The 22,200-nt window shown below is 38.0% G+C and overlaps 2 protein-coding genes across 2 annotated transcripts; both read left to right on the top strand.

Annotated features, from left to right (window-relative positions):
• The first annotated feature begins 884 nt into the window (after positions 1-884).
• LOC106887006 (mannose-binding protein C-like) lies at positions 885-5,752 on the top strand. Its single transcript, XM_014940345.1, is given in 5 exon segments — positions 885-1,164; positions 3,423-3,539; positions 4,500-4,515; positions 5,221-5,285; positions 5,287-5,752. Coding segments are annotated over 5 exon segments (750 nt in total). The 5' UTR covers positions 885-910; the 3' UTR covers positions 5,585-5,752.
• Positions 5,753-5,890: 138 nt separating this feature from the next.
• On the top strand, positions 5,891-21,018 carry SFTPD (surfactant protein D). Its single transcript, XM_014940526.1, has 7 exons — positions 5,891-7,630; positions 11,371-11,496; positions 15,351-15,440; positions 17,897-18,062; positions 18,610-18,675; positions 19,521-19,598; positions 20,345-21,018. The coding sequence occupies exons 4-7, from the start codon at positions 17,912-17,914 to the stop codon at positions 20,719-20,721; spliced, it is 672 nt and encodes a 223-aa protein (XP_014796012.1). The 5' UTR covers positions 5,891-7,630; positions 11,371-11,496; positions 15,351-15,440; positions 17,897-17,911; the 3' UTR covers positions 20,722-21,018.
• Positions 21,019-22,200: the final 1,182 nt, after the last annotated feature.

Genomic DNA, 22,200 nt, shown 5'->3' on the forward strand with positions numbered 1-22,200 from the left:
ACACTTAAAATAAAGAGAAATAATTGAGGTAAATAGCAAAATTCAGGCTGGATTTTATTTTCTTTCCTTACCCCAACCTGTCAACCAAATGGTGCTTCTTTAGGCTTGCTTTTCATCTTAACTGGGAGAAAATAAGGCCAGTTGACTTTAGTATGAGGCATATTTACTATAAAAGTTTGTCATCTCACGAGTTTGTTTTATTTTCAGTTAAACACGGAATACATGAAACATGATTGCCTCAAATTTGACCTTCATATTAAAATCAAGGACAATTACGGTGGTGCAACGTGTCAGAACATCAGGCAGAGCTTTACCTTATGATGTTACTGCCTGTTACTGTTGTTCTGCTCAGAGAGGGCAGCAAAGTATTGCAGATCTAGGATCCAAGAGGACTTTGTCTCTGGGGTGTAATACTGAGCAAGAAATGTATCTTGTTAATATACAAGCTCTGAAAGGAGAAGTTGGGAGGCGATCAGATCATTACTACTTAGATGCACTTAAGCTTTTTGTCCATTAATCTATGGGTGTTTGCTAGTAGTGGAGATGCTATCAAGAGAAACAGCTTAATCACTCTGAGCTTAGACATACAGCAGTCCTGATGGCTGTGGAAAGAAGAGTCCCAGCAGAAATAAAATTGCTGGAGAGTTCAGGATTCATCCCAAACTGGACTACTGATGACTGTTGCTATATTAGGTTCAGTGAAATTCAGTGAAATTAGGTTGCTATATTGAGATTTTCAGATTCCTATAAGCTTGGTTATTTCTTTTCTGGTTTCCATACATAAAGATACCATCAGGCACTAGATGAAATGGTTCAGACGCTATCCTTTGTTCTTGGTCTTTTGGCTGAAGATTAGAGTGTTTTTCCCAGGCAATGTAGGCAACTCTTTCCTAGACAATCACTTAAAATTATGTTATGCAAGAAATTTATAAAATTACTCTGCTTGATTTGTCACAGATCTGTAAACATAGCAATGACTCTTCTTCAGCTTTTCAATGCTTTGGTACTTTGGTTTTCACTGTAGATGGTAATAAGTTCAGTTAACACAGATAAACCTGAAGAGAAAATTTATTCCTGCCAAGTAATTCAGCACAGTGCTCCTGCAGTCAATGGCTTACTAGGCAGAGATGGAAGAGATGATCCCACAGGTGAAAATGGTGAACCAGGAATAGAGCTATGACCATTTAGCAATAATGCATTTTTGACACTTCTTATCATCCCTTTACTCTTGTTTCATGCCTCCTTCGTTCTTTCCTTTTGTCTTTTTACTTCTCTCTTTTTCTTCTGCCCCATTAACCTCTTGTAGGCTTTGCAGAGTTTCAGGAAGCTGAAAATGCTTTCTACATTTATAATGCTACTCTAGGCACTTGACTTTTAATAAATAAAAAAAATAGAATACATTTTCACAGCAGCCCATAAACCAGAGATACAATGAGATTTTAATCTGATCATACCATTTGTACTCTGAATCACAGAGTTTCCTATGATACTCTACTAAATGATTATTGCTTTTTATTTGCAGGGCTAGCTTTCAAGTCCAGAAATCATGCTTGCTAGAGTTGGCTACTAATCTGATGGCTAGACATACAGCAGTCCTGATGGCTGTGGAAAGAAGAGTCCCAGCAGAAATAAAATTGCTGGAGAGGTCAGGATTCATCCCAAACTGGACTACTGATGACTGTTGCTATATTAGGTTCAGTGAAATTCAGTGAAATTAGGTTGCTATATTGAGATTTTCAGATTCCTATAAGCTTGGTTATTTCTTTTCTGGTTTCCATACATAAAGATACCATCAGGCACTAGATGAAATGGTTCAGACGCTATCCTTTGTTCTTGGTCTTTTGGCTGAAGATTAGAGTGTTTTTCCCAGGCAATGTAGGCAACTCTTTCCTAGACAATCACTTAAAATTATGTTATGCAAGAAATTTATAAAATTACTCTGCTTGATTTGTCACAGATCTGTAAACATAGCAATGACTCTTCTTCAGCTTTTCAATGCTTTGGTACTTTGGTTTTCACTGTAGATGGTAATAAGTTCAGTTAACACAGATAAACCTGAAGAGAAAATTTGTTCCTGCCAAGTAATTCAGCACAGTGCTCCTGCAGTCAATGGCTTACTAGGCAGAGATGGAAGAGATGATCCCACAGGTGAAAATGGTGAACCAGGAATAGAGCTATGACCATTTAGCAACAATGCATTTTTGACACTTCTTATCATCCCTTTACTCTTGTTTCATGCCTCCTTCGTTCTTTCCTTTTGTCTTTTTACTTCTCTCTTTTTCTTCTGCCCCATTAACCTCTTGTAGGCTTTGCAGAGTTTCAGGAAGCTGAAAATGCTTTCTACATTTATAATGCTACTCTAGGCACTTGACTTTTAATAAATAAAAAAAAATAGAATACATTTTCACAGCAGCCCATAAACCAGAGATGCAATGAGATTTTAATCTGATCATACCATTTGTACTCTGAATCACAGAGTTTCCTATGATACTCTACTAAATGATTATTGCTTTTTATTTGCAGGGCTAGCTTTCAAGTCCAGAAATCATGCTTGCTAGAGTTGGCTACTAATCTGATGGCTATAACTCGATTGCTTTGTACTCATGAAGTCCCAACAACAGAACTCCCCCAAGGCATGATTTGTCAGTTAGGTAACATTTTTCATGCACTGCTGCAACCAGCAAATATATCAGCAAGTGCTTTCTGTCATGTGGTAGAAGCATGTCACCTGCTCTCCCAAGTTGCCAAATTTTAGTTTCTGTCCAAAGGCTTAATAAATACGTATGGAATCATATACATTCTTACCGTATCTGGTCTGTATTATCACGTGCATACCACACATCTGGGAATTAGATAATTGCTCTTCAGCTTCTAACCAAACTCCCATCATTATGAATACCACTTGATATAAAATCTCAGTGGCATATATTGATATTCTGTATAAACATTTTCTGGTCCACATACCCTCAGTATGCCTCTCCAATTTTATGGTTGAAAGAAGTAAAACCATCACTATCTGTTTCAACAAACTGCTTCAGAAGTATCCTTAGTCTTATGATTTAGATCATTTTCTAGGTCATATGCTGTGATGTGTGATTGGATTACAGCTGAAATATATTGGCTTTCTGCTTTTAGAGTATGTGTACCTCTGCAATAACATGAGACAGCATTTTTTTCATTGGATTTTTAGTGCCATAATTAGTGAAGAATTTTGCATCAAAGGAATGCATTTCCTAGCAAATGAAGCTTTCCATGGGAACAATTCAATTTTTTGGAGTTGTTTTTATTGTTCTGGGCAGAGGAGGGGGGAAAAGGTGAGGAGGAGACAAAGGAATTTTTGGTACTCTCTCTAAGCACTAAGAAAATTTAGTGGGAGAAAAACTTAGAAAACATTCAAATGATTTTATTTTAAATCAAAATTTAGGAGAAGGATTGAGAGGTCTACGGGGTTTCCCTGGAAAAGCAGAACCTACAGGAATAGAAGGAAATTTAGGACTGCAAGAAGAGAAAAGAGGAAAAGGAGAACATGGAAGTGAGAAGTAAGTTTCTTGTGTTTCCGTGTTTCTTGTTTTCAACCTTTTAATGTATTTTCAAAAAAATATTTGTGTTAATGTCTGGTATTCTTATAACATCATTTGAGGAACAGAGTGATTTCCACCAGTGTGAGGAGCAGAAACATAAACCATCTGTTACGTAGGAGCTGAGGTGACCAGCATAACTAGGGGGCAAAAGTGTCTGGAATGAATCACTACCTTATTGTTTTCTGTGACTATTATCTATCTCGTATTATAAACAGCATTTTTTCTTTCATTCTTTGCCTGTTCATATATTTTTGACTTCAACTTTAATTCATTTTAAAATGTTTACCTGTGTGTTTTGCCTTTGAGAACTGGGCTTTTCCCTCTAAATAAACAATGACTTTGGCAGCCCTGAGAATTCAGAGCCCACCCAAGTATTCATCCCAGTCAGGGACAAGGCTCTCCCAGTGGGACAAACTCCCAGGGAACAAAACTGCAATGTGGCCTGTGGTTTCTGCTCTGGAAACCAAAAAGCTCTCTCCCATGGCATCAGATTACAGGAGAGCTAAGCCTCTCAGAGACAGTTGTGTACTCATTTTAATATATATTACTAAATAACACCCTGTGTTTTCCCTGGAGAAAGCACAACTTTGAAGCCATAGTTGTGTGTAAAGCCTGAAAATAACCTAAAACTGAAGTAAGAAATTGAAGAGCACAGAGTGGCTGAAGAGCTGGTAGCAGTAATCTCTTCAGCCATCTCTCTTTTGTCCTCCTGTGCTCATGCATCAGCAGCCTAGAAAAGGGTGTCTGAAACCATTGTGGAGGATTTACCTGGCACAGGAGCACGGCAGGGGTTCCTTGCCCACAAGGGGATTGTGCTGGTACCATTCCCACAACATCAGGGGAAAATTTAACTGTGTATATGTCCCAGTTTTTGTATCATTGTTATAAGGTGGTAGACTCCCTTCACACTAATCCCAGAAACGTGTTAAAGACAGTAAAATAACCTAACCTGCCCATTAAAGACAGCAGATGTGTTTCAAAAGAATTGCTGCTAGCAGTTTTATCTGCTAAATGAACAAGAGCTTCACTTTCCATTTCCTTTGTCTTCATGAAGGTCTGTCAAGGATATGAGCTATATATTCCTACTTCTCCTAAGATAATTTATATTTTTCTAGAGAAACACTCAGTTTCCTAGGCTCTCAAAAGCTGTCCCTATGTCTCCTCCTTCTGCTCTGTGGCTTTATACCCTGAATTTTGTTACAGTCCCTCAGCTTTGGTTTCTGTGATAAAGCTGGTGGATATAGAAGATCTCCTCATTGCAGCTCAGTTCCTTTGTATTATTTTAATTGATCTGTGATTTTTGCATTGAAACTTGTCATGCTTGCAATTTGAGTGTGAATTCCTGCAGATCCTGGTTCAAGAGCTGTAAAACTATATGAACTGGAAATGGAAAACATTAGAACAAAACTTGGGATCCCATTTCTTATGAAATTCCAATTTTCAAGTGTAGGCTTTGATATATCCAGGTGTCTGTTTTGTTTGACTTCTATTGGATTCTGCCTACTACTTCCACAAATAGTCTGTTTATAGCTGGTACTAGCAACTTCATAATTGTGATATGGATAAATAACGATAGCTTGATCAACTTTTGGTATAATACAATTATGTTTACTTTTGTTTCTAGCTTTGATTTTTAAAGAACATCAAGAGTATTGGTGAAAATATATTTGTCTCAACTGGAAAAGAAGACACTTTTGACAATGGAATCCCTTTGTGAAAAAGCTGGAAGCGCACTTGCCTCTCCTGGGAATAAGGCTGAGAATACAGCTTTAAAAGACTTAATAAGACCTTCAAAGCAGGCTAATATCAGAATATCTGATTAACAGACTGAAGGCAGGTTCATGTATCTGAATTGAGGGGCTGTAACTTACACAAATTGGAATGCTGGAGAACCAAATAATCGAAAAAATGAAGACTGTGCAGTAATACAAGACTCTGGAAAATGGAATTATGTTAATTATTCAAATTCACGTGCCTCAATTATTTATGAATTTTTGAGCTGATGAATCTAAGGAAACACAAAGTTTTTGCTCTCGCTTGCATGGCTGATATAGAGGTCTGATCCCATAAAGGTGGCCTGGAGTAACCAGAACTAGAGTGTATTTGTAATTGTTTTCTCTTTGACATTCAGTTTTCAATCTCCAAATAAAATACAGATTTAATTTTTTCAATTGTTATGAATTAAGTTGTGTTTAGCATAGTGGTAGTAAGGCTAATGAGTTATGGCAAGCTTAGCATGCTGATTGTCGTATATACCTTTCTATGAGTTCCTCATAAATGCAGCATGAGGGAAGCATTTTTTAATAATTTTGAAACTAATGAAAAATTTGTATACATTCTGACCTGAGCTGTAAACTTGGAGAGACTACTCTCCATATTTCTTCTTATACGTCCTTTTACCATGTAAATAATGGATAGTGCATACAGTCCTATGTTATTTCAGCATTTGGTGATGGCTTTGGTCTTAGTGCGCTTTTACTCTAGTTCCAATATTAACTTATTGGCTGCTAGTTATCACTTAGAGCCTAGAGTGGTATTTGTCATATGGGTACAGGGGTCTGTTTTGGCTATTTTTTTTGCTGGTTTTCCCATTTGATAGGAAAATGAAATGTAACTACAAAGAGGAATAAAACAGTAAAATGCCTAGCCAGGTTGCTTTATGTGCAGTAGGACAGCCACAAAGAGAACAAGATGATCTTTTTTGGTAGTTGATAGGCATCATTTGAAGTACAGGAGATTTAGATCAAGATTTAAATGCAGTAGAAAGCAGAAAAATTTTGTCTTAAATGCAAGAGCCTGCTGGTGAAATGTACTCCAAATTGAATTTAACTCATGCAGGAAAATGGCAAAAGGCCTTACTTATGTGAATAGGTCCTTAATGTGAGAGAAGGGATAATCATGATTTTCTTGATGGGAACTTCTTTCACCTCAAGTGAACTACAAAAAGGTCAACTACAGACTGGATTAACTAGGAATAGGTGAATAGCATGACAACAAAGCCCAATACTAGAAGTTCAACAATTAAGAAAGATGTTTACGTACAGGCTGTAAGTTTTCGAACATGAAAGAATAGAAGATTTTTAATTCCTCTTCCACTTAGTTTAAGACATGTAAGCTAAGTACCCCTATGGAAAGGACTGGCAAGTTATGTGGACCCATGGGAAGATATCTGTACAGAGGAACATTTGGTACCCGGCTCATCTGTTTTATAACTGCTACTTTCATTGCCTAATTCCATAATGACATTTCTTTTCTCTGCATCAGGTTATACAGGTGCAGTAAAAAAATAAATTACAGAAATTGGTAAAAGATATGAATTTTCTAGAGTATGATGTATCTGCTGATCTGCATCATGTTCTCCTTGTCCTTACTGGCAAGGTACCTTTGCAGTTCTCAAGTGAACTAAATTCCTTTTCTTCATTAATTGGCATCCTGCAGCTATGAAAACAAGATGTTTTTAAATTTTGCCTGGGAGTTTTTAATTAATATTAATTATATGAAAATGCAGGATATGGGACAATATTTAAAAGACAGATTTGGGTTAATTTAGGACAAGAAAGAGACATTCTAGGGGGTAGGTACAATTCTGTTGTACTTCCAGGTTTAGGGATCAGTGGCAATTCAGTCTCCATTGCATATATTTGGAATGATTATGTAAGTCTACCTTGAGATCATATCCAAAACCCACTGTGGTATGTTCTGTGACCATTTCATTTGGAGCTGGACTAAGAGCAATGATATATTACTCCCCCAGTGCGTTAGCCAGTAGTTGAAAAAGATTTGGAGTAATATTTTGCAGATGTGAATGGTTGTGTTCTTTCAGCTGAATTTTTTTAGAAATACTATTCCTAATTGCCATGTCAGTCACTCTCTCAAGAGTCTAGCTCTGAAATGTAATTTAGATTAATTTTTACATTATTTTGCCCAGAAAATCTCTAATACTGTTGTTAGAAATTTATAAAGCTCTTTATAAACTTATGTTGTTTGTGTTCAGAGACCACTACACGTCATTCAGCTGGGATGTATACAGACCTCAAAACTCTTTGCAGGTAAGTGCAAAAATATTACTATGCTAAAAACACTGGGAGTTCACGAAAGCAGAATGGGAGAACATTCATATTGTATGCTCAGTTTCACGCAGTCCGAAGTTATCAGATAACTAACTTTTTTATCAGGCCATATACTTTTTTATCAGGCCATATACATAAAAGGTGTATTTCTTGAATCTGCTTGAAATAAACACCCAGCAGGCCATCTCTTGGGCCTTTCAGATATCTCAGGCTTCAGTTTGGTATCCCTTCCCCTCTTCCTAGCATTCCCTGCCTTGTAGGTTTCCCCTGGTGTAAACCATCTCAAGGTAGATAGTTTCCCAGCTGAAACGCTTCCTGTGCAGAAGGGAAGCCACTAACTTCCTTTCTAGAGAACCAAACTCTGCTCTGTATTACACTGAGGACAATCCATCCCTGATGGAGTTGCCTAGAAATGCAGCTGTGTAAGTGAAAGTATAGCTCTATTAGTCTGGGCTTACCCGGTAACACGTCCTGTCCTGAGCTGTTGCTTGGAGGAGCAGAGTAGCAGTGCTGAAATCTGTGAGCTTTGGCAGGGCATTGCATGGGAGCAGGCTGATCTTCTCAGACCACAGGGCAGGAACAAGACCTGCAAATAGAAAATCAGCTTTGATTAAGTTGTATTACTTAAAACCTTTAAATTCAATGAGAAGTACTATCAGATGTTCTGACCCTTCTGACATTGCACATTAGGAACATGTTTCTTTAGGGACACCTTTCTTCAGTAGGTGCTGAAAGAGAGAGAAAGTTTGAAATTGTGTTCTATTATCTTCCAAGAGGCTTAAATCAGCATCCCTGATGACCACTTAATTTTGCATTAATTATAAACTAATCTGTATTTGCTGTTATACCCCTGATTAGCACCATCTCATTTGGTGCTAATATGACCTCCGCAGAGCTCCTGAGTAATTCAGGATGAGAGCTGCATTTGTTAATCAGCCGCTGGGTTTATCTTTCTAAAACAGCACAATTTCAGGCTGAGTACAGGCTTAGGAAGAGCTATCCTGTCACATGTGAAAAACACAATCTCTGAAAAGCTCTTTTCCTTCACTTTATTTTTCAAGTGGCAATTTTCAGTGGGAACTACAAGGTGGAAACAGGAAGCTATTTCAATCAGTAGCAACTTAACACTTTGTTTTTTAATTATACCACATAAATACAGGGGAAAGGGTGGTTAACATGCTCAGCGCAGAGGAGAAACACACCCTTTGCTCTGGCTTCTTTCCTGTTAACAGAAGGCGGCAACACCCTCCAGTGTGAAATGTGCAGAGGAGAAGTGTTACGCAGGCAGGTCTGTCGCTTTGGTGCTACTGAAGTGGCTCTAGCACCTGGAGATGGAAGGAAAGAAAAATAATTCCTGGACTGTAGTTTGGCCAATAATGCCCAGGAGAAGAAATAATACAGGAGAGCCTGAAAACCTAGGTACAGTCTTGTACCTAGGTTTGTACCTCTTAAGCTCTCTGCCAAGTCTCTAAGCAGTAGCAGCGTGGCTGGATCCTCTGTGTTATCTCTAGGGGATGAATTTATCCTGAGGCACCTACACTTAACATCTCTTTTTATGGTCTGTGACCCTAGTGATGTTTCAGACATCGGTAGCTTGAGCTGTTTAGATCAGTGCTTCAGGGTAGACAGTTGTGAGAGCTTTTTCCTGGCTGGCTGCGTGCTCTGGGTTGTTTATGCCTTCAACCAGAGGCACAGTTTGTCCCACGGTGCTGAGCTTGTGCGTTAATCCTGCAAGAAGCTTCTGGCAGCTTGGCAGTGGGAGGAAGACTCTGCAGTGTCTAGCTGCTTGGCATCCTCTTCCAGGGTTTTTAAATACAGATAAAACTTCAAAAAGCTGGACTACGTATACAGAATGTGAGAGCAGCAGTCAACCCACATCGATGTGTCTGATTTCAGGGTCTGAGTGTGCTAACGTTGAGCTTGATGGAAATGGGCCTGCATCAGGGCAGCAGACTGAATTCCGGTGTTTCCTTGCAGCCGTAACAGAAAATATTACCACAAAGCTGCAAAAAAATGCATGAATATGAGTACTGTCTCACAACACTCAAAACCCCAAAGCTGCCGTTATTTCCTGGGCTGCTTTGCCTTAATTTGGTCTCTTATTTACCCTGTTCTTTGGATACTTACAGCAAGAGTACCATGATGAGTCCCAGTTGTTTACATCCCTAATTGTCCTAATCCCTCTCACAGCTTGTACTTGAACGCATTTCAGAGATGGTTAACTCTCTTGGTTGTCTACGAACTTGCACTTTATGGATCCAGTGACATCCGTGCAAGGGATGTGGGTATGTCAGAAGTGGGACAATGCTACTTTGCTTACAGATCCCAACCTTTTACCCCCTCTATCCTCTTATGCCCTCTCCACCCTGCTTAAGCAGCTGTGTGAATTCATGGGAGCCAGGTAAAGAGGATAAAGGTAGGAAAGGAGGCAGGAGGAACAAGTTATGCATTTTTAAAACCATTTGCCCCTTTACTTTTTTATTATACGGAGCTACAGCTAAACTGGAAAAAAAGATGGGCTATTAATGTTACTTCCTAAGCCTGCTAAGTAGATCTTTTATTTGTGCATCAAAAACCAGTAAAGCAAATATTACCTTGAAACATCAGATTGCCCTCTACGTGCTCTTTCTAGTACCTGGGATTTAGCTTAAAGCTGCAATTGTCAGCATCCGGAGAATCTCAGCTTTCATTTACAAGACTAAAATGCATTTCTAGCTTTCATGACTAATGGTGAAAAAAGCTTAAAAGCCTTTCAATTGGAAAGTTCTACAAAGTGAAAATGTTTTTTTCCTATTAATCTCATGCTTTAAAATCTATCTTAAAAGCAGAACCTGTATTTTTAACAAATGGGCATTAAGTGTTGCCAACAGTATGACAGGCCTCCGTATGGCAAGAAAAGTTGCGAGCGCAACACACAATAGCAGTTGTAAAAGCTATTTAAGAAATGTTGTCTACAATGCTTAAGTGTACTACATATCACTTCACTGAAAATTGTATACCACACTCTGTCTTCAGTTACTGGGAGCTCTCCAGTGGTTTTGAATGATGCAGCCCTGAAGTTTTATCCTTGTCAAATGCTCTCAGAATAGGTCTGAGTTTGACGTTTATTCTGGCAAATTGTGTGAGTCGTCAGAAAGTATAATAGTTTATATCATTTATCTCTGTTACAGTGGCACAGCACTGTGCCACTGTAACATAACTAAAAGATGGAAGTCATTAGGCAGCTGAGCCCCATTTGTGTGGAAACAAAGCTGGGGAAGTAGATGCTAGAGAAATGCAATGTACCATTTGCGTGGTAACACTGGTAGCTGCAACAGGTGGGAGCACAGTTGTTCTCTGCAGGTTTTGAAAACTAATTTTTAGAAGTTAATGCTTAAAATCCACTTCAGCTTTAGAGGATTGTCCAAGATAACAATGGATGTGGACTGAGCTTGTGAAAGGGGCATTCCCTGTACTCAGCAGGATGGGCTCTGTACGGGGCTCAACACCCCGTTAAGGCAAATTAAGTGCCTTACCAAAGAGATATGAAGTGTTTCCCTATACTTTTGCACTAATTAGAATCTAAAAGTGTGCCGTTACAAAAGAAACTGATTCAGTATGTTAAATACTATATGCTTCAAACAACACAATGAGCTAAAACATGCAGAATTTTGTGGTCAATCTCCTGAAAAGTTCAGTGCAAAATGATATTCTGTAATGCCTATTGTCTTAACTTTCAGCTCATAACAGCAAGAACAACCACAATATGGGGAGTTTCCTGGGAATTCATCTCCAATGGGGGTCCATTCAGTAAGATGCAAAGCAGCTTCATTTTCCTGTGACCATCAGACCTTAACAGCAGCTTGGTGAGTTTATTATTTTCATCTGTAACTTTGCCTTTTTTGCTATGTGTTTTCAAGTTTCTCCCAAGAACTTTGAATTTCAATTGCAAATAAAATGTTGACAATGCTTTTGGATATATATGTTGTAACACTTATCAGTGAGACATGAGATGGACCATTTCCCAGCAATAACAACATAATCACAGTTTAGCAGGATTCTTTTTTGCTATCTGCAGGCTAGATTATCTTTATTTTAAATTGATAACAAGGGCCAGGTGGCTGTTTATAAGGGCAAGATATGAATTACAAGCATATGTTTCCAAGGCAATGTTGGCCAGTGGCTGTTCAAGCATAAATTGCTTCCTATTACCACTTTTGATAGGAGGGACATGGTACAGTTCATCTCCATGGGAACAAAATGTGGCAGGACACCTTGATAATTGCTCTTTGCACTATTTCCAGTAAGAAAAAGGCAGTATTTTCTCCGTCATGACACTACTAATTGATATTGCTGTGGGTAATTTTGTTGTGTTGCTGACCAAGGATTAGGTACTCCCATGCTGTTGTGTAGTATTCCCATATAGGGCTACATGCTTAGTATGGAAGATACAAGGAGGAATTGTAGAGTCAGTTCAGGCCTAGAGGATGGAAAAATGAATAGGTGCTTTGGGAAAAAAAACGGTCTTGCTTGGTGGTCCTAGGGATAGCATCTCTCTAAACTTTAGTTTCCTTAGCTGTGAAACTGGTAAGATACAGGAAATCACTGCCTGATATTAATATTATTTTTTATTATTATTAATTATCCTGAGATTATTTCATGGTTTCTGTTTGTTTCTAAAAGGAGAAGACAGAAGCTGATTACATTACCTTTAGAATTTTACTAAACCAGGAGAGAGAATATGGAAAGGAAAAATGGGAGAGAGTAGTTGCTTCCTGAAGGAAGAAGACTGTGTCTAAAAATCTGCCATGTTATGTCAAACCAGGAGCTGCTTCCTGCCTTTGTTTTAACGTGCTCTGGTTGATTTTATCTCTTTTTTCTTTTTTTTTTTCCCAAGGCATAGAAATAGTGGTCCAGTCAAAATGACTTGCTTACCATATTCATATAATCCAAGAGGCCACTTTTCTGATGTTCTGTAGTATGCTGACTATGAATCTGTAGTTTAAATCAATTGCTTCAAGTATATGAGAAAGAAGGAATCAGATATAATCTGAAAACAAAGGACAAGTAAGTTCTTCTGCTAACATAGCTTTAAGGTTATACATTTTCGGCAGAAGAGAACCAGGACTGTTTTTTTAACAAAAGCTCTGAGAAAACATATTTATTGTTTGGATTTGTCTCAATCAAATTAAACCACAGGTAGGGAGGAAGCAGCAGTTTACCCATTGTATTGTTTCATTACTTAATAGGTGATGTATGTTTAGTTCCCTAGACTTCTGATGAAGGCTTAAGCTGATGCCAATGAGTCTTCTTCAAACTGACTACAGGTACCTAAGTCCGGGTGATTTCAAGATCCGTAGCAGCAGAGCAGATAGATTACAGTGGACAAATATTTTTAAAAAAATGAGTGTTCTTTTGAAAAAGCTAAAGATGGAGAATTGACCACACCTGCTTACCACCCAGATGCTGTGCCAAGGACAAGCTCAGAGAGCTGATATCAGGAACTTGCAGCACAGTGACACATTTAAGATTAATGTCTCACAGATTGCTAAAATAAACTAGCGTGGCTGTACAGCACTGCATTTTATGTGGAAGGGCACGGCACAGCTTTATGTAGATTGGGACATGATAAGATTGTTAGTAATCAGCTCATTTCAAAACAGTGTGCTGAGCAAAATGGAGAGTTCACCTTGTTTTCTGAAAATTAGAGCTTTGAAAGCTATATAAAATTGGTTCTGGTTTTGAAACCACCTTGGCAGTTATTAGTTTTCAAATTACTTTTTTGAGGGCAGCACGCATAGCTGCTGTATAAAGAACCAGTCTTTACAGGTACATGGCATCTTTGAAAATCAGATTCCCTTTTTTCCAAGGGTCCCAAGGCCATTGTGGGGTTTGTGTTTAATTTGCTGGCATTAACAACACAGCATATTTAATGCATTAGGGGACATCAGAAGGAAACTTATTGTTCTGCTTAAAACAGAAAGAAGGATGCAGTACGTGGGGCCCACTGAAACCAGTAGAGTTCCCTGGCTGGGTTTTGTGGGTGTTACCCAGCTAAAGATCTTCAGCCATTACCACACAGGTTTTCCTGTAAATTTCAGAATACCAAGCCTGGTAGCTATTCTACGGGGGTTCCAGGTTGCAGAAAAAATATTTACTTTCTTTCTTCCTTATTCTAGTATATTTGTGTTCCCTAACTCTCTACCACAGAAATAAGGAAAGTAAATCTAATGACTAAGTAATCTCTCGTGTTGGGTTGTTTTAGATTTCTTATCAGCTTCCATTGTGTAAGTAAAATATGACTCATGGGAGAAGAACTGTTATCAAATGTATGTTTCTTTGAAAGTTTTGGAAAATATAGTAATTTATAAAGATTTTATACATCTTAAGCCATTATTAGTCATGTTTTGCTCATGCCATAATTTCCTGAATGGGCAGATAGTGTGTAGCTAGTGGGGCTTTACTAGCTTTCCTGATTAATATTTCCAATTCTTTATTTAATACTTTTTAAGTATAAACTGGTTTTTGTGGAAGAAATAGTACAACTCTGTGAAGATTCATCGTGTTGTTCATGTATTCAAGTTGCATGTATATGTATTTGGAGGATGTATATGGGCAGTAATACCACAGAACAGTATTAACCATTACAACTGTTGCAGAGTGGTCTAGAAACTGGATCTATATAAGAGTATGTTCTGGCAAGTTAGATTCCCAAGAACTTGGGCATCTAATAATTTAAAATATTACTTCCCAAAATCTGGATCCATTAAGTTTCATCTTGCAACTGCAGGAATTTCTTAGAGCTATGGGTACCCCAGAGGTCTGCTGAATTACCCGTGTCTTGATGGTGCTGAATCGCCTGGTATTTTACCTACCAGGCAGTATCTATTCCACATTTTATATACTTAACACCAGTTCTTTTCATCTACCTCATTTGGACAAGGAAATAGTTTCAACTGGTGGGATTAGAGGTTTTGTAAAATGATGAACCTGCACTCAAAGCTTTGCTGCATATCAGGTCGTGAAAGGACTCGAAGACAGATTGTTTATAATACATATTTGTGAGTGTTATTTGATTATTTGCTTAAAAGTACACTGGTATGTCTTCAATTTAGCGTTTAGTTGTGAATTTTTTTGTGAGGGGGGACAGACCATGCTGAGCAGTTTTAACTGCAGGATGAGACTTGCAGTAGTGAATGGAATTGGATTTAAGTGACTAAGTTACTTCTAAAGGGGATCCTAAGTATTTCTCCTCCTTTGGTATTTTCTCTTAGCTAGGTAATACAAAACATCTCTTTCTTTTTTGAACGAGGAGCCTAAAGATGTTAACTTACAGCTGTGAATTCTGCTGGGTAAAAAGACACTATAGTTAGGGATCATGACAAAACTTAGGTAGTTTTAGTAAAATACGAATGAAAAGTAGAAACCGTTCTATCCTCAAGAGACCCCAGTGTAAACTGGCAAAAGAGAAAAGCTGTGAAGCAGAGGTATTTCTTTCCTACAGGTGAGGGACTGATGTGTTGAGTTGCTGAGGTTCATAAAACAAACCCCAGCCAGGATCAAACATAAATGTCCTTATAGTAGTGGGCATCAGAACCAGAAGGAGATCCCAATCTTTATTGTGGGAAATCAGAGGACCAAAACATTTGGTTTCTTTTTCGTATATATTTTCAATATAATCCATTTCAAGATTCCTGTGCATGTATACTGATTTTTCCAGGATCCATCTCTGACCAAGTGAGGATCAGCTGCACTCTACATGCAAAAGAGACCAGATGCTCACACAACTAGAAAACTATATTAACATAAGGTAAATACATCAAATACAGAGATGGGAAACAAAGTTCAGAATTCAGATTATCAGGTCAGACTCTATATGGAAGGTAACGTGCTTCCCTAATTAACAAGAGCACCTTTCCTTCTACAAGGGCCACTGGGGGTCATATGCCATTTTTGCTTTTTTAAAGCAAGAAAAAAAGTGTTACAATATTACTAGAATCACTGAAAGTTTCATTAAGTTTTTATACAGTTTGTATGTGTCTACAAATCTGGAGTTATCTGTTACTTCTAGATTGCTTTTTCTCCAACTTTGGCTTTCTATTCCTATAAAAGAAAAAGAAATTTCCCAACTCTTAAAATTGTTTTCAGTATTTGCATAACAAGTGTGTAATCAAAACCAAAAGGCTCATTCGTGCGCTCATTATTCACTCTCCACTTCAGTGGTGTCATTCAACAAACATGACACTGTATAAAGGGGACTTGTGTGAACTGCTCTTTCATTTCACTTTGAAGCAGAAGGGTAAGTTGAATTTCGTATTAATAAATGACAAGGAACTTCAGCTAGAAGGCAAACCTGCTCCTTTTCATTTCCATGGTCATATTTACATTTTAAAATTAAGTTTTCCTTTATTAGTATTTTTTTTTACTTTGCTTGTATTAGCAATTTTAGTAGATGAGGAGATGCCTGAAGGACACCAGATTGTAATGATTGATGAGGTCATTAAAAGTGGATTAAAACTGAAGAGTGGGGTTTTTTTGCTATATAACTGATCAGGACTCTGACTCTGCATCATAATCCAATTATGAGCTGGATGCAGTAGTCCATTCAAATCTAATTCCCTGAATGATCAGCACTAGACGAAGAGTACCTGTTATAATTGCATTTCCTTATCTCAGGGATGTAAGTGTTCCTAGTCACCTAAGGTAGCTTTCTGTTGGAGACTTTAATAACCTGCTCTCTGAGCCACTGGCCAGAAATGTCAGAGGTGTCTGCTGGCCTTTAATAGAGTAAAGGATAAACAACTTGAGACACCTCAGATTTAACACACGAAACTCAGCAGCGCTTTTAATACAGCACATGTGTTCTCAGGTGGATTTGAAGTTTCCACTTGTTAAAGTGGAAATTCTTGACCATGAGGAATAGACAATGCTATTACTTAAACAGATTCTATACGCAAAATGCTGAAATTTGACATAATTGAATATTCTTATGTTCAAGGGTATGTCCCACTGAATTTATCTTGATGATACGTTCCTCTAGAAAAACAAGGGAACTTTGCCATTAAAAAGAGTCAGTATTGATGCAGATTTAGAATAATATAAAAAGCCTTCTGTGATACAGTCAGTCTGAAAAATGTGAACAATACTTTTTAAAAAAAAACTTCGACTAGTTTTAGTGTATCCATTTAAAAAATGGTAATAATAACAAACTGATATTATTATGTGGCAATTAAATGATCTTGTAAATTATGAATTTTTGTAAGGATGGCATTTTTTAAGAGAGCATAGTGCACGATCCTCTCTCATGCCAAAAGAACAGGGAAGTCACGGGTATTAAGTTACATGTTTTGTATGAGAGCGAACCCATCAGAGTCATCTCATTAGAAAGGGATGCCCCTGGCATCTTGAACTTTTCTTTGTCTCTCTCATTATTTTAACTGAATGATGCTAATAACTGGATATCTCCATCCCATAGGGTCTTACAGTCCATCAGTTAAGGTTTTATAACTGCATGGCATTACCAGAGCTGCCTACCCAAAATATATATCTTCAGAGTGCTTTTTACTCATGATATCTCAGCACTGAGATTATAACCCTACTTATATCTGAAAGGATAAAATAAGATTAATAGGCCTATTGCCAACCAGCAAAAATGCATTTTCTACAAGACTAACTCTGACATTTTCGAGCTTGTGGAATTTTGTTCAAAACAAGACAGGAATGTCAATTGAGCTGTAAAATTTTGCCCGTGTGTAAAACACTCTATCAGTCTGCTTATTTCAAATAAATGTGCTTAAATAGTAGTGCGCTTAAAGAGATTGCTAACTAGCTCCAAACCATCACAACAATCGGTGTAACAGATTGTGCCTTTCAGGTTCGTAGCATATGCATCTACGTTTCATTGAGTGATTATAGCCCTTACAGCAACTAATGGCTTAAGCATGATCAGTTACATCTGAGCCCATCATTTCTCAAGGATTAATCCAACAAATAGTCAGTGATAGCAAAAGGGATGATTTGTCTTCACTACTCCCAAGCATGTAGCTGTCATTCTGTAATGAGCATACCAATCTGTATCAGTCTAAAACCAGTTTTGTGTGTAAGCTATGCAATGGTAGCAAAATAAATCTGGGAAATTTCTCATTTAAACAAGCAAAGGATGTAAATTACAAGAAGAGAAAGAGGGGAAATTGTTCAATTATATACAGCAATGCTTACAATTTCTTACGGAATCACTGCCTGACAAATATGTGGGTTTTCTTACAGCTGGCCTGAGCAATCATGTTGTCTTACTCATCCTACACGCTCACAGCAGTGGCTGCTTTGCTAGTGACTTGCTGTGCACTGCCTGAATGTCCAGGAATACCTGAGCCACCTGGTACCCCTGGACTGCCTGGAAAAGATGGTCTGAAAGGACAGGAACGCCTAACAGGTAAGTGAACTTCCCTTTTTTGCAACAAATCCTTGTTGTGAAGGCTGCATGAATAAAACCAGTTAATACAGATGGAATGTGACCTCAAGGAAGCAGCTGCATTAAGCAGAAAAGGAAAAAATGAATGGAGGAAATGGACAGTTTATTATTTTTTTCTAAAAGATAAGCCTCTCTCAAAGGAAAAGCACTTTTCCTTTGACTTTCCAAAGGGACTTGCTTCTTTCACAGGAGAAGTCTTTTTCTTTTTTTTTTAAGTATGAAGACAATGTTATTCCAGTGTTTACGTGTGTAATTACAAGGCTTCTGGCATGTTTCTCTAGTATTCAAAGATGGTGTGTGCAAAAGTGGTCTGGTAAGGAGCACACTTTGCACCGTGTAATTTTCTTTCTATGTAGACACGCTTTCTCCAGGTCCATTACCAAGGCTGAAGCACTATTAAAATTATTCATAGATGTAACATATTTCAGTTTGAGATTAAGTTCTGTTTTGTCCTGAAGTTCCCAGAATATGCACACATTTGAAAGAAAATTATGCTTCTCTTTTCCAGGTCTCACAAGACCCTCTGGAAACTTCCTGGGGCCTCTTAGAAGAGATCGTCTTCCTTGGTCGCAAGGTGAGAAAAGACAAAGGGGATATTGGACCACCATGTGAAAGATGCTGATGTCCATGTAATGTTCTGTCATTCAAATGGACTCTCTTTATTGGGTCAAATAGGCTGGATTTTACTGACTGTGAAGTGCAGTAAGAGCTCCAACATTGCCTCTTGGAGAGAGGGAGTTATAGCAATATTTTGTGCTTATACGCTGCCATCTGTTTTAGTTGTTAATAACGGGAACACGATTATGGGAGCACACTAGTAACTTTATTCTACAAGTAGGGCCTCTGTTACCCATGGAAATTTGTATGAAAAAAACCACATCTACCTTTACAGTGAGTTCCCATCTTTAGCAAGCAGTGTGGGCTGGAGAGACTCTCCTATACCAGTGTTTATGGTTTCCATTAAAATAAGAACCTACTGTAAAAACATAAAGTATCCCCCCGGCAGATAAAAAAGATGGTATGGTGCCAGAGAACTGTTCCCTCTCAAAAATCTCCCTTGCGCCTGTACTAATGATTATTAGAATAAAACAAATTCTCTTTGGCAAAGCCACTTTCACAAAAATGACAAGCATAAGGCTGAAGACTAGAAAAAATAATTTTCTACTTTTCAGAGGGGAATTAACCAGAATTTCAGAGGGTTGGAGGGTTTTGTTTGTTTGCTTTAATATAGGTTAACAACACTGTGAAACTGTGTGAAAAAATACCAGGAAAATATTTATTTTGCACCAGATGATGTTAAAAAAAAATACACTGCATGCTACTTAGTTTCAGTAAATGATTAGTTTTATCCAAGGAATTGTTCCTATCAGCACAGTCTAGTTTTGCTTGATTGTATAACTTCTATTTTTATCTCTGTAGGTGTACCTGTTTCGCTGGATTCTGAACTCCACAATGTTCTAGTAAATTTGAAACCCCGACTTTGCAGACTTGAAGGCGGTAATTTTTCCAATTTTTACTTTTTCAGCTCACAATCATTTTTAAGTGCAATAGGAAAAATTAATTATAGAATCATGAGTTGCAGGAAAGAAATCACACTTGAAAATGGTACTACATCACAAAACTCCATTTTCTCATGCAAAGTAGGGGAGATCAGGGCTCATTTTTCCCAGAGAAACAAATTTCTCACAGGAACACTAAGGTGCACTGATTCAAGTCTGATTTATTTAAAAAATACTCTAACTGATGTTGCACTTTCCACATGGATTCATGGGAACTCCTCAGCTTTGTACCACATTGCTAGCATTTTTATCAGCAGCCAAATTGTTAAAGGTGGTAATTTTTTTTTGTACTGAGAAGGAATTCACAGAAGTTATCATTCTCAATTTCACTTGCTCAAATTTGGATCAGGCTGATCCTCTTTAGAGACTACATACAATATATAAGAAGGGCTGATAGTGTATGCAGCAAGTGTTAGTGGGGCATCCTTGTCTTGGAGAAGACAATAACAAATGGTCGCAAACAGCATAACAATGTACTTAGTGAACAACTAGTGAATTGCAAATATTTTGAAGATATTAATTCCTCTTCATCCTTTACTCTCATTCTTCCCATCTATTCCCTCCTCTGTTCCCCTTACAACTTTTCTTTCTCTCTTCATCTCCTGATTTCTCTTTTTTTGCTTCCTCATCAATGCCATAGGAAATTTAAAAAGCTAACCAGGTTTTTTTCTTTTCATGTTTTAGTGCTTGCTTTGAATGAGAAAATAAAAGTAGGAGGAGAGAAAATATTTGCCAGCAATGGGAAGGAAGTGGATTTTGCATCTGCACTAAAATCCTGTGAAGAGGCTGGAGGAACTCTTGCAACTCCCATGAATGAGGAGGAGAATAAAGCTATTATGGGTATTGTGAAACAGTATAACCGATATGCTTACTTGGGCTTTACAGAGAGTCGGGTTTCAGGTCAATTTCAGTATCTAAATGGCGTGCCTCTGAATTACACCAAGTGGCACAATTATGAGCCTAATGGCAAAGGGACAGAAAAATGTGTGGAGATGTACACTGATGGGAGCTGGAATGACAAAAAATGCAACATGCGTCGCCTCACAATCTGTGAATTTTAAAGAGTGGCCTTTCAGCCACCTGAGAGTATGGAGGCAATGAAATATCCTATGTCTCAGGTTTATGCAATATCTGCAATTATTCTATGTCGGGAAATCTAAAATTAATCATAGTACGGTATTTTTTATCCATAAGAAAATGCCAAATATAGTAAGTGATTAACTTAAATAAAATTTGCCTAATCTGATGTGTTTGTTTCTTCTGGGGAGTTAGGAACTGCTCAATTAATTTTTTGTGGCAGATTGTCTCTCTGCTTTTGTGAAAATTAGAAGACAATTCCAAGGTTTGACTTAGGTTGTTGGAAAAACCTGAAGATAAAATTGCCCATGGCTTCATATTGGAAGCATTTTCAAGCCTTTAATAGTTTCTGCCTTAAAAGAGGTGCACTGAGGCTGACTTCACTGGAGCAATTATAGTCTCAGGTTCTGTATGTCTCTTTGAACTATCGGGGTGGTATTTCATATTGAAGCATGCACTGATTTGTTCAGCATTCATATTTAACTTTTATTTTATAAAAATATTAACAGTACCAGTTAATTAATTTTCTTAGATTCAGAAGCTACTCTCTATAAAACACTAGGATAAATATTGCATTAGATCCATGTAGGCATAGAAATGTGTGTATAAAATACTAAAGATTGTGGGGTTTTGCTAGAACACTGCATTGTCTCATAAAACTATGACCATTGTAGTGTCAGAAAGCCACCTGTCTTATCCCAAACCACTGAGCCATCACGTGTTATTTTGGGGGAACAGGTAAGATTGGAAGTTCAGTCAGTTCAAACACAAGCTGTTTCTCTGCTAATGTCACACCAAGCAAGCACACAGTCAAACCATGATTCAAATTTGCTAGGATCAAGAAACACCTTTTCACAAAAATCTTTTTACCATCACTCCATTTGGGTAGCTGGTGAGCAGTGGGTGCTCAGTAAAATACCTAAGTAGCAAATTCTTACACACTAACCTTGCACTGAGAAAGTCCTGGGCCCATCCATTATCGTTTTCACACCACCTGATGAAAAAAATAAAAAGGAAGCACTGGAGTTAAAAGACATGCATAAATTACATGAGGGGAGACCTCATCACTCTCTACAACTACTTGAAAGGACACTGTAGAGAGGTTGGGGCTGGTCTCTTCTCACAGGTAATTAACAATAGAACGAGAGGGAACGGCTTCAAGCTCCAACAGGGTAGGTTTAGATTGAACATTAGGAAGGAATTCTTCACAGAGAGAGTGGTCGGGCATTGGAACAGGCTGCCCAGGGAGATGGTTGAGTCACCGTCCCTGGCTGTGTTTAAGGGACGTTTAGATGCGGTACTGAGGGACATGGTGTAGGGGAGGACTTTGTAGAGTAGGGTAGATGGTTGGACTCGATGATCCCAAGAGTCTCTTCCAACCTCAATGATTCTATGATTCTATGATTCTATTCTATTCTATTCTACTTCATCTTCTCCTCCTCCCCTACGCTTGGCTCTGTGCA

The sequence above is a fragment of the Calidris pugnax genome, unplaced genomic scaffold, assembly GCF_001431845.1.
Source record: "Calidris pugnax isolate Ruff unplaced genomic scaffold, ASM143184v1 scaffold39, whole genome shotgun sequence".
Classification (NCBI taxonomy): domain Eukaryota; kingdom Metazoa; phylum Chordata; class Aves; order Charadriiformes; family Scolopacidae; genus Calidris; species Calidris pugnax.

Coding starts and splice junctions, on each gene's coding strand:
- SFTPD (XM_014940526.1), top strand. CDS start 17,912: ATGTTGTCTTACTCATCCTACACGCTCACAGCAGTGGCTGCTTTGCTA. Junction 18,063..18,609: donor AGGACAGGAACGCCTAACAG/GTAAGTGAACTT, acceptor TCTCTTTTCCAG/GTCTCACAAGACCCTCTGGA. Junction 18,676..19,520: donor TCGTCTTCCTTGGTCGCAAG/GTGAGAAAAGAC, acceptor TTATCTCTGTAG/GTGTACCTGTTTCGCTGGAT.